Source organism: Kogia breviceps, chromosome 13 (assembly GCF_026419965.1).
Source record: "Kogia breviceps isolate mKogBre1 chromosome 13, mKogBre1 haplotype 1, whole genome shotgun sequence".
Classification (NCBI taxonomy): Eukaryota; Metazoa; Chordata; class Mammalia; order Artiodactyla; family Physeteridae; genus Kogia; species Kogia breviceps.
The window spans coordinates 64,145,204-64,158,644 of record NC_081322.1 but is presented as its reverse complement, the minus strand read 5'-3'; the positions used below and the strand labels follow the sequence as shown (position 1 = coordinate 64,158,644).

Below are 13,441 nucleotides of genomic sequence, written 5' to 3'. Positions count from 1 at the left end.
ATCTCTGTGGATTTGCCTATTCTGGATTTTATATAAATGCAGTCATATCATACATGACCTTTTGTATCTGGCTTCTTTCACTTAGCATGCTTTCAAAGATCATGCACGTCATAGCATGCATCAGAATTTCATTCCTTTTTATGGCTGAATAATAGTCTATTATATGGATATGCCACATTTTATTTATCCTCTAATTCATTGATGAGCATTTGGGTTGCTTCCATTTTTAGCTATTGTGAATAATGCTGTGTGAACATTTACATACAGGTTTTTGTGTAGACATAGGTTTTCAATTCTCTTGGGTGTATATTTAGTAATGAAATTGCTGTGTCATATGGTAACTCTGTATTTAACATTTTGAGGAACTGCCAAAACGTTCTCTAAGGTGCCTGAACCATTTTACAATCCCACCAGCCAAGTATGAGAGTTTCAATTTCTCCACATCCTCACCAACACTTGTTACTGTCTTTTTTATTATAGCCAATTTTTTGAATGAAAAGTTATATCTCCTGATTTTGATATACATTTTCTTAATAATTAATGATGGGAACATCTTTTGCAGTGCTATTTGTATATCTTCTTTGGATAATTTATTCAAATCCTTTGCCCATTTTCTAGTTGGGCAAATTATGTTTTACTATATAATTGTATAAGTAGGTTATATTTTAATGACTGTGTTATGTATTTATGTATGTATGTATATATGAGAATCAGATCTTATTATACCAAGGGTGACAATACAGTTTTGTTTTTAGACATGGAGTTGAAGTTAGCACATCTACATTTAATTTGGAAAATAGGATCACATTTATAGTTGCGGGTGTCCTATAGAAATATTTTTATTTTAAAACACCATTCCTCTGTGATAACTCAAAGAACTCTAGGAGATGAATAATAATAATTATACCTGACACATATTATATACCTACCATGTGCCAGGAATATAGCATATAAATATATATTATGTAAAATCAACTGTATAAATTATGTAACTCATACATAAATATAGATATAATATAGATATATTCATATTATTTATATCTAATTGGGTTTGTCTTAGTATTGACTTGTAAGAGTTCTTTATATACTCTGGATACAAGTCTCTTATCAGATACGTGATTTGCAGATATTTTCTCCTGTTCTGTAGGTTGTCTTTTTCTCTTGCTTGATCATGTCCTTTGAAGCACAAAATTTTTTAAAAATTTTTATGAAGTTTGATTACTCTTTTCTTTTGTTACTTTTGTTACCATATCTAAGAAACAATTGTCTGATCTAAGGTCACAAAGATTTACTTCTGTGTGTTCTCAGAGAGTTTTATACATTTAGCTCTTACCTCTAAGTCTATAATCCATTTAGAGTTAATTTTTATATATGGTGTGAGTTAGGGATGGAACTTTATTTTTTTGCATGTGTCTGTCCAGTTTTCCCAGCACCATTTATTGAAAAGACTATTATTTCCCCATTTAATGGTCTCGGCACCCTTTTCAAAAATCAGTTGACCATGAATGTAAGGGCTTATATCTGGACTCTCAATTCTGTTGCATTGATTCATTTGCCTATCTTTATGTCAGTAATCCACTGTTTTAATTGCTGTAGCTTTGTAGTAAGTTTTAAAAGCAGAGCTTGTCCTCCAGCTTTGTTCTCTTTCCAGATTATTTTTCTATTCTAGGTCCCTTGCATTTCCATATGAATCTTAAAATCACCTTCTCAGTTTCTGCAAAATTTTTAATAGGTATTACGTTGAATCTGTAGATCAAAATGGAGGATTTTCATCTTAACAGTATATTAAGTCTTCCAATCTAGTAACATGGGTCTTTCAATTTATATTGGTCTACTTTCATTTCTTTCAATGACATTTTGTTTGTAGTATGTAAAACCAAATCTTATATTCAGATTGTTCATTCCTCAGGTTTAAAAATATAATTGATTTTTTATGTTCACCTGTATTCTGCAACCTTACTGAATGTGTTTACTACTTCTATAAGATGTTTCGGAGGATTTTTTGTGGATTCCTTGAGATTGTCTATATACAAGGTCATTTCATCTGTTAATATAGTTCTACTTCTTTCTTTCCATCTTGATACCTTTCTTTTTCTTGCCTAATTTACTGGCTGGAATCTCCAGTACAGTGTTGAAATAGCAAGGGTGAGGGTCTGTGTCTTCTCTTGCTCCTAATCTTAGGGGAAAAGCTATCAGTCTTTGACCATTAAGTATGTTGTTAGCTGTGCGCTTTTGTGAATAACCTTTATCAGGTTGAAGCAGTTCCCTTATATTCTTACTTTGTTGAGTGTTTTTATCAGGAAAGGATGTTGGATTTTGTTAAATGCTTTTTCTGTATTTATTGAGATGACTATGTGGGGTTTGTCCTTAATGCTATTAATATGGTCTATTACATAGACTGATTGTCATATGTTAAAGCAGACTATCATTTCTGGGATAAATCCCACTTGTCATGGTGTATAATCCTTTTTATATGTTGTAGATTCTGTTTACTAGTATTTTATTGATGTTTTTACATCAGTATTCATAAGAAGTGTGTAGTTTTCTTGTCCAGCTTTGGGATCATGATAATACTGACTTCATAGAATGAGTTGGAAAGTGTTCATTTCTCTTTTATTTTTTGGAAGAGTTTTGGAAAAGATTGACATTATTTCTTCTTTAAACATTTGGTACAGTTTGCCAATGCTGCATTTTGTACCTGGGCTTCTCTTTGTGGAAATTTTTATAATTGTTAATTCAATCTCTTTTCTCTTAAGGTCTATTCAGATGTTCATCTTCTTCTTCAGTCACATTTAAGTTGTCTCTTTCTAGGAATTTGTCCCTTTCATCTGGACTATTTAATTTGTTAACATACAGTTGATAATAGCACTCCATTATAATCCTTTATATTTCTCTAAGGCCAATAGTGATATCTTCTCTCTTATTCCTGATTTTATTAATTTAGGTGTTATACCTTCCACTCCACCACCCTTGGTCAGTCTAGCTAAAGTTTTGTTAATTTTCTTGATCTTTCAAAGAACCAATTATTGGTTTTGTTAATTTTCTCTATTCTTTTTCTATTTGTTGTCTTTTATTTCCATACTAATATTTATCATTTCCTTCCTTCTACTTGCTTTGGGTTTAGTTTTATTTTTCTAGTTTTAAAGTATAAGGTTAGCTTATTGATTTGACTTTTTTCTCAATTAAAGCATTTACAGCTATAAAATGTCCTCAGATCATTGCTTTTGCTGCTTCCCATACATTTTGGTATGTTGTGTTTATCTTTTCATTTATCTTTTAAAAATTTCCCTGATGTTCTCTTCTTTGACCCATTGGTATTTAGGAGTGTGTTGTTTAATTACGACACAATTTCCCAATTGTCTTTCTGTTACTGATTTCTATTTTCATTTCATTGTGGTTGGAGACATACTTTCTGTCATTCAAGTTTTTTTTTTTAAGGCTTATTTTATAGCCTAGCATATTGTCTATACTAGAGAATGTTCTACATGCACTTAAGAAGAATATGTATTCTGCTTTTATTAGGTGGAGTGTTCTATAGATGTCTGTTAGATCTAACTGGTTTTTAGTGTTGATCAAGTCTTCTGTTTCCATGTTGATCTGCCTAGTTCTAGTCATTATAGAAAGTGGAGTATTGAAGTCTCAACAACTATTGTTGAATAATCTATTTCATCTTTCAATTCTGTCCATTTTGCCTTATGGATCTTGAGGCTTTTTAGGTGCATATATATTCATACTTATTTATAGCTTCCTGATTGATTGACCCTTTTATCATTTAAAATGTCCTTCTTTATCTTTACTGACAGTTTTTGTCTTTAATTATATTTTACCTGGTATCAGAATAGGCTCTCCAGCTCTCTTTTGGTTTCTGTTTATATGGCATATCTTTTTCATCCTTTTCAACTTTATTGTGTCTTTAATCTAAAATGTTCCTCTTGTAGACAGCAGATGGTTTGATCATGTCTTTTTTCCATTCTGATAATCTCTGCTTTCCATTTGGCGTGCTTAATCCATTTACATTTAATTTAATTACTGATAAGATAGAATTAAGTCTACAATTTGGTTTTGTTTTCTTTAGGTGTGATGTATTTTTTTGCTGCTTTCCTCTTTCATTACTCACTTTTTTTGATTCAAGTAATATTTTTAATATACCAATTTAAACCCCTTTTTCTTTTTGTGTATTTACTTGAGTTGTTTTCTTAGTAGTTACCCTGAGAATTACAATTAACATCTTAAAACAATATAGTTTGGATTAATACCAACTTAATTTTAATAGTATGTAAAAACTTTAATACAGTCATTTTCCCTTCTACCTCCTTTGTGCAATTATGGTTGTACAAATTACATCTTTTTTTTTTTTACCATCTTTATTGGAGTATAATTGCTTAACAATGATGTGTTAGTTTCTGCTTTATAACAAAGTGAATCAGCTATACATATACATATATCCCCATATCTCCTCCCTCTTGCATCTCCCACCCTCCCCATCCCACCCCTCTAGGTGGTCACAAAGCACCAAGCTGATCTCCCTGTGCTATGCAGCTGCTTCCCACTAGTTATCTATTTTACATTTGGTACTATATGTAAGTCCATGCATGACACTCTTATTTATACATTGTAAGCCCATCAACACATTTCTATAATTCTTTACAAAGTTGCCTTTTAATTTACATGAGGAGTTTCCCAAAAAGTACATTTGTACTGTCCTTTGTATTTACTTATGTAATTACCTTTTTCAGTGCTCTTTATTTCTTTATGTGGATTTGAGTTACTGTTAAGTGCTCTCTTGTTGCAACCTGAAGGACTCCCATTAGTTTTTCTTGAAGGGCAGGTCTACTAGCAACAAACTCTCTGTTATCATTTATCTGGGATGTATTAATTTCTTCTTTTTTACATGGTAGTTTTGCTGGATATTGAATAGTAGGTTGAGTCTTCTTTCCACACTTATTGTTGAAAGCATCATCTTACTAACTTCTGAACTCCAAGGTTTCCGATGAGAAATTTATTGTGAATCTTATTGAGAATCCTTCTGTGTGATGAGTTGTTTTTCTCTCGCTGCTTTCAAGATTCTTGGGCTTCAGTAGTTTGGCTATGATATGTCTAGGTGTGGATCTTTCTGAGTTTATCCTAGTTGGTGTTTATTTAGGCTCTTGGATGTGCAGATTAATATTTTTGATCAAATTTGGGAAGTTTGGGCCATTATTTCTTCAACTATTCTTTCTTCCCTTCTTCTGTTTTTTCTCTTTTGGGGTCTCCCATTATTCATATTTTGGTACACTTGATGACAGCCCATAGGTGTCTGAGGCTCTGTCATTTTTCTTCATTCTTGTTTCTTTCTGTTCCTCAGACTTATCAGTGTAAAAGTTCACTGATTCTTTCCTCTGCCAGTTCAAATCTACTATTGAGCCCCTCTCGTGAATATTGTACTTTTCAACTCTAGAATTTCTGTTTGTTTTTTAATTCTTTCCTTTTATTGATGTTTTCAATTTGCTGAGATAGCATTCTTATTTTCCCTTAATTCTTTTTTAAAATTTTTGTTGTACTATAGTTGATTTACAATGTTTTGTTAGTTTCTGCTGTACAGCAAAGTGAATCAGTTATACGTATACATATATCCAGTCTCTTAATTCTTTAGACATGGTTTCCCTTAGGTCTTTGAACATATATATATACCAATCTAAAGTTTTTGTCTAGTAATTCCAACATCTGGACTTTCTCAGGGACAATTTCTATTGACTTCTTTGACTCCTATTAGGGTTATACTTTACTCTTTCTTTACATGTCTTGTAACTGGACATTTGAGATAATATAATGTGGCAAACTTAAAAATCAGATTTTCTACCCCCACTTCCCTATGATTTGTCATTTTTGTTATTATTACTGTTACTCTTTGTTTAATTAGGGACTTTCCTGGAGTAATTCTTTAAAGACTGTACTTTTTGTGTTGCACAACCACTAAAGTGTCTGCTTGGTTAGCTTAGTGGTCAGCTAATGACTGTATTAAGATTTCCTTAAATGCTGAGGACCTTTTCCACAGGGCTCTATGTGTGTGTTAGGACATGTTTTTAGTGCTTCAACGTGCAGTTCCTAACTCTACCATACTTAGACTTCACTTTCTGCTTGCATCGACTGTCAAGGTCCGCAGAGATGAAAGATTTGAGCCTTCTCTGGTCTTTCCTGGGCATACACAGAGTTTTGCACACGCCCATGGCCTTCTAGATTTCCAGGAATCTGTTGATGCTTTTCAGCAAACCCTATAGATAGGCATGTTATTTCCCAGTTTTTCCTTTTAATTTTTTGGTCAGTTCCTTACTTGTCATAACATGTATCACCACCTAAGTTGCCACTGATGTTTTTTGACAGATGCTCGAGGGATATGGCTGTTCAAACAGCTGACTCTGAGTCACATCAAATAAAGACAAGTCCTGAGAATGGAGCTTTTCAGGGGCTGCCACCTAGGTCATATAGTGGCACTTCTCTGGAGATGGGGATTTATAGGCACTCTGAACCTATTCTGCCCTCTCCAGTGACTGCTGACCTGATAGTTTTCACAGTTAACCATGGTTGTCAGTCTGTTTTTAAAGCTACCATGGGGCTGGCAAGAGAGTAATGGGAATAGGGCAGGTTAAAATTCCACAAAACTTGATGTTTTTTACCAAGATCCAACTGTTTTTCTGCAATACATGCTCTTTGGATTATTGCAGTCCTTTGGCTAATTTTTCAAGTTCATAAAAGTTGATTTTGACATTTTTGCCAGTTTTCTTGATTTTATGGAAGAGCCAATTTTCATTACTCTCCCATTCCAGAAGTGCTTCCCCTCTACTCATTTGTTCTTAAGTTCAGTGTTTTCTAGTTGCTTCTTTAAAATTCTATTTGCTGATTTCTATTTTGCCATTTGAAATACTGTTTGTTTGGTTTTAGAGCCCCTTACTTGACCGTCTACATCTCTGTATGTATCATAATTATATTTATATGCTAAAATAAAGATGTTTTCCATCAAGCTTCTTCATTATCCTTCTATTATATTCTTGTCTTTTTCCTCCCTAATCCAAATACTCACATGTGTGTACATGAGCTTTTCCCAGAATATTTGGATTGACATTAGGATTAGAAATAGACAAGCCTCAGTGTTTAAATAAGATGAGCAGTTAATTATTGATGTCTTACTATCAGCAGCCTAAAAAGCTTTTCTCTTTCCATTTAAATTTATTACTCAAGATTCCTTCACGAAGCCTTTCCAAATTAACAATGCCTAGTCATTTCAGTATAAGTGTAAATATAAACTATAGTGATCAGATGGACACACCTGTTAGTATACATATGTCTGCCATCACTCTGGCCTTATTTCAGTTTACCATATAACTTCCCAGCTTGATAGCCTCAACAAATTGTAACTGAGAAGATAATATGAAGAAAAGTGCTTTGATCATATTCTTCAGGTGCCTTCTATAATAGAAATACCAAGTCTTAAAGGTCCTTCTTTTGGCATAAATCTTAGCGAAAGTTATAAGCAGTGAACCAAGCAGACTTATGTTTACTTGGTTCCACGGAGGCCTCTAACTTCAAACTTAAATATGTAGGTTTAGTGATTAAGAGCATAGATTTAGGAGAAAAGCAAACCTTCTAAAATCTAGAATCTGCCAAACTGTGTGATTTAGACAAGTAATAATTCTTTTAGTTTATAATTAAGGAAACAAAGGCATGCTAAATACTAAATAGGGTGTTTATGAACATATGTGTGAACATGTGTATGTACACAAATATATATGTGTGTGTACATTTGTGTGTATGTACACATACACACATGCATACATATATAGTGTAAAATGCTTAGCACATGCCTGACACATAACAAGCATTAAATAATTGGTAGATACCTATATTTCTAGATAAATCTAGAGAGATAAACAGACATATCTATAGCATAGCAGATTATTAGGTAATAACAGTAGATATACGTTGCTGAGAAAAAAATAAACTGAGATTTATATACTTGTTTTAGAATGAGTGAATTAAACTTTCAGGATAAGAATTTTTAAGTATATAATATTTGAAATAGTATGTTTTTCTTAACTATATCTTAAGCAGCTTCAAGTCAAGAACTTTATGCTGCATTTCTTTATATTTCCCATACTATGTACAGTGCTATATATATAGCACACACCTAAAGTATTTATTATATAAATGAGTTACTAGTTAATTCATGTTTTTAGAAATTGTTTATAAATTATGGGAATTCCCTGGCAGTCCAGTGGTTAGGACTTTGTGCTTTCACTGCCGAGGGCGTGTGTTCAATCCCTGTTCAGGGAACTAAGATCCCACAAGCTACATGGCGCATCAAGGGGAAAAAAAAAGAAAAGAAATTATTTATAAATTTAATGAATTCTGTTAATAAATGTCCTTAGGGGTGCTCTTAAGTAGTTCTCAAAAATATCAAGTACTGTAACTCATTGCACTTATAGTTGGAGCCCAGGAAATCCGGAAGATGCCATTAAGCATTAAAAAGATTTAATTTCATTCTCAAAAGATTTGTCTCCAGACCTTACGTTATTTTTAAGTGATAAGTCTGTTATCTCTATTATGTGTATTTAAGCACAGAGAAATGCACCCATAACTCACTCTCAAAGAAAAATGTAAATGTAGCTCATAGAAACATTTTTTAGTTCCTATAGGTGCCCATTCAGTTTTAGAATAGGCTTTTCCAAACTAGTTTTGCAACAATACAAGTCTATTTGAAGACCCTTGTGTAACTTACTTATCTATCTATATGTTTATTTTTTAAAATTTATTTATTTATTTATTTTTGGCTGTGTTGGGTCTTTGTTGCTGCACATGGGCTTTCTCTAGTTGCAGCTAGTGGGGGCTACTCTTCATTGCAATGCGCGGGCTTCTCATTGCAGTGGCTTCTTTTGTTGCGGAGCACGGGCTCTAGGCATGTGGGCTCAGTAGTTGTGGCTCACGGGCTCTAGAGCACAGGCTCAGTAGTTGTGGCTCACGGGCTTAGTTGCTCTGCGGCCTGTGGGATCTTCCTGGACCAGGGATCAAACCCCTGTCCCCTGTACTGGCAGGTGGATTCTTAACCACTGCACCACCAGGGAAGTCCCTATATGTTTATTTTTAAGTTTTTTATCATTTATATATTCATGTGTTTATATCCTTAACAAACTTGAATCAATAATTTTTATTTTAGTATTTATAAATTTGTATGTTTATGTATTTTTAAAAAAATTTGTACTACCTCTCATAACAATACTGCAACAGAAGGGACCTGGCCAGGAAAGTATCATCTAAGGAAAATAAAAACAAGTTATAAATGCAACAGGGTAAAAAAAAAGAATATTCCACTTTCATAAGGGAATATATTTCTGTATATAATCTCTAAACCACTGCTTTGAACTGTGAAGTATAAAATTTATAATTTATAATAATATAATAAAACAACATAATAATATGTTGTTTGCAAATACTTGAATTTATTTTTGTTTAAAAATATTATCTTCAACTGATTCTTTTTGTACTGATTTTACATTTACTCATAGCTCATGGTTTGTTAAGAGAATTTAAAGAAATTTATTATACTTTTCTGAAGTAATTCGTACATTATTATTTTAATATTCAATATCAGCATGCACCCTAGTACTCTTTATTGGCAACTTAAAAGTAGAGAAACAGGGCTTCCCTGGTGGCGCAGTGGTTGAGAGTCCGCCTACCGATGCAGGGGACACGGGTTCGTGCCCTGGTCTGGGAAGATTCCACGTGCCATGGAGCGGCTGGGCCCGTGAGCTATGGCCGCTGAGCCTGCGCGTCAGGAGCCTGTGCTCCGCAACGGGAGAGGCCACAACAGTGAGAGGCCCGCGTACCGCAAAAAAAAAAAAAAAAAAAAAAAAAAAGTAGAGAAACAGCAGAGTAACTTGTACAAATACTAAAGGTATCCCGTTTTTAAAAAGGGCCACCAGACCAAAAACAATGAAACATAAAACGGAATATCCCAAGGGCAGGAACTGTGTTCACTTCTGTCTCCTCAGCCTATAAGAGTACCTCAGACACAATATGTATCTAATAATTATTGCTAGATAAACAGATTTAATCTTTCAATTTTCGCTTGTTTTTCTATTTTAAAAATTTTGCTAATCCTTAAGAGATGGTAGGGGAACCTAAGAAATGTTTACTATGACTCCTAGTTGCAGTTTGAGCATGAGCTTGTTGAAAAAAATGACAAATTAGATGTTAAATTACTCAAATCTGGACCTAGTCAGCATTTCAGTGCTACGAGGGAAACTAAGAAACATAAGTAAAATAGGAAAGAAGGAGCAGGTTTACGTTTTTAAGTTTTGCCCGTAATAATTTGTTATAAGATTTGGTTTTATATTTTAAATTATGTTTCTTAACCATTCCGTCACATACTTGATGTGTGCAGAAAATAAATGTACATGTTTTATAAAGTAGGTCATCGAAATAAAGTTAATTAAACCTTAAGGTACATCAGAATCACCTGGCATCCTTGTTAAAACAGATTACTGAGTCCATCCCCAGAATATATGGTTTCATTTGGTCTGGAATGGGGCCCAAGAATTTGCATTTCTAACCAGTGTCCAGGTAATGTTGCCACTGCTAATCTAGAGACCACACTTTGAGCACCCATGTCTAAACCAATGATTCATAATTCTCCTTTTGCTATCCCTCCCAAGAAAAATAAAGTACACTATCATCTTTCTTCAGTAACAAAAAACAAAACAAAAATCTGTAGTCCAGTCTATAAAGGTCTGCATCATTCTCTTGATTTTTTTTTTTTTTTTTAGGAATTAACCAATACAAAGATACATTTTAGAGCCTTTTTCAATGAAGCACTAATGATTCACTGTAACAAAGTATGTGAATTGTGATTTCCAGTAAGAAGAGGTTTCATTAATACCAATCATCATATAAAATGAGTAGCTTTATTTGTGAAGTCCAAAAGTTCAATCATTCCTATTTGTCAAAGAAGAAAGAAGTATTTCCAACTAGTAAATTCCAAAGAAATACTTTATCACTATTCTTCTTTAATTATGACTAAGAGGCTTTTTCTGTGTAGTACTGTAGCAAACAAACAAGCTTTTCTAATTCATGTATGATCACAAATAATCAGACACACTGTTATCCAACAAATTAATATTTTGAATTTACGTTAAAATTTGTGAATGCCATTCTTTTGGAATACTTACTTGAATACCTGATATGATAGAATTTTTAAGCTGGAAGGGATACCACCGAGCATCTGGTCCAAACCCCTTAGTTTACAGACATCCAGCTTGAGTGTTTTATGATATGTTTTAGCCTTGGAGGCCCAGGCAGGACTGGAAACTTACTGTCTTGATTCCTAGTTTCATATTTTTTTCCATTACCCTTAGTAGTTACTTTACCAGAAGGTATTTGGAATTAAATGTTTTCAAATATTTGTTTGATGAAATGTTGAAGGTTCATATATACTAGCATTATGTAGCAGGATAGAAAAGATAGTTTGTCTGGTACAGAGACAATAAACTTTGTGCAATTATTTACTTTCTTTATCTCTGTTTTCTTAATCTATTATTATCCAGATAAGATCAGTTAAAAGTAACAGGACCTTAGTTTCTTTTTTATGAATATCTTTAGAGTTGTCTTTCTTAGTGTTCATGGAAATAATCATAAGAGACTGTATGTATTTCTACCACATGGTGCTAGAAGTAGGGTTATATGTTTTTCCATTCTTCTTATGAAATAAAATATAGTCCCAGTGCCACTATTAGTAAAGGAGTCATTTGAATGTTTAGTAATGTACTTCTGTACAATTCAGGATTTATTGTTAAATTTGATTTTCTACTAACTTTTTTTTATCTGCTCTTTTTTCTATTTTAATAATAAAGACCCAACATTGCTCGACATAATTGAGAAATGAGACTTTCCTAAAGCTTATTTGATTTCACTTGTTAAATATTACTGGGGGGCAGCAGGCAGGCACAGCCGGGGAAGGGACTGGTGGAGGTGGGGGGACCATACCCAGCATAGCTCGTGGGCCAGTGCAGTGATGCTCAGGTGCATGATGGTTGGCGACTGGGCGGCGGGCAAGAGGTGCCTACCCACGAATTATGCCAACCACGCCTTCCTGGAGGATTACATGCCTGCCATCTTCACCTGCTACGCAGTCAGTGTCACCTTAGGGGACAGCTAGTACCTCCTGGTTCTGTATGACACGGCCAAACAGAAAGACTAAGAGCAGACAAGAAGACTGTGATCATCTGAGGCTTTTATCTTATCTGATGACTGATGTCCTCCCTGTATGCTTCTCTGTGGTAAATTTAGCCTCATTTCAAAATGTGAAAGAGGAGTGGGTAACAGAACTTAAGGGATACACACTAAATATACCTGTTATATTAATAGGAACTCAGATTTCCGAGGTGACCCCAAAACTATAGCAAGACTGAAAGATATGAAAGAAGAACCTATGTCTGGAACAAGGGTGGAAACTAGCAAAAGAAATGAGAGCAAGGACTTCCCTGGTGGCGCAGTGGTTAAGAATCCACCTGCCAATGCAGGGTTAAACGACGGGTTTAAGCCCTGGTCTGGGAAGATCCCACATGCCTCAGAGCAACTAAACCCAAGCACCACAACTACTGGTCCTGCGCTCTACAGCCCGCGCACCACAGCTACTGAGGCCACGTGCCACAACTACTGAAATCCGCATGCCTAGAGCCCATGCTCCACAGCAAGAGAAGCCACCGCAATGAGAAGCCCGCACACCACAACGAAGAGTAGCCCCCACTCGCCACAACTAGAGAAAACCTGTACACAGCAACGAAGATCCAACGCAGCCAAAAATAAATAAATAAATTAATTAATTAATTAATTTTTAAAAAAATTTAAAAGAAAAAAGAAATGGGAGCATGCTGCTATGTGGAATGTTCACCTTTAATCCATCAGGGATTGAAGTGTTTGGTGAGGCTGTCACAGCCATTTTAACTCCAAAGAAACACACAGTTAAAAAAAGAAAAATAGGATCAAGATGTATAAACTGTTGTGTGATTACATGAGAAACATCTCTAGTGGCCAAGAAAACGGTCCATTTCTCTCAGAAAGCATATGAAATGCTACAGCTATACCCAGACCTCTTATAAATAATGAAGCAGTTTAAAACTTGAAAGAGATTTTTTTAAACCCTGTCATCAGAATTCTATAAAATTCATTAAGGATGTTTCCCTAAGGTCGAAAAAGCAGCAAATGTGTCTGAAGCCATAATCTATTCTAAATAACTTTATTTCAACTAGAAAGTACCATCTCTCTGGGGTTCCATAGTTTAAAAAGCTACAGTCACACCATGTTGCTAACTATGTGAAAAACAGTGCTATAAATATAACTGCCTGGCTGAGACCATCCATACTTCTGCATAGTCCTTATGGAATCTGCACAAAGAAGCATCTTCTCCCTTTGC

General features: G+C 34.3%; 1 protein-coding gene across 21 annotated transcripts in view; it reads left to right on the top strand.

Moving 5' to 3' along the window:
* AHI1 (Abelson helper integration site 1) overlaps positions 1–13,441 on the top strand; it is a 320,407-nt gene that overhangs the window by 134,349 nt on the left and 172,617 nt on the right. For 2 of the 21 annotated variants that reach the window (XM_067010856.1, XM_067010854.1), the window contains one exon: positions 12,394–12,432. The exons of the other annotated variants lie outside the window; for them this stretch is intronic. In XM_067010856.1, coding sequence (XP_066866957.1) covers positions 12,394–12,414 — 21 coding nt within the window. In that variant the 3' untranslated portion in view covers positions 12,415–12,432. Of the gene's footprint in view, positions 1–12,393; positions 12,433–13,441 lie in introns of those variants that run through there. 21 annotated transcript variants of the gene reach the window in all.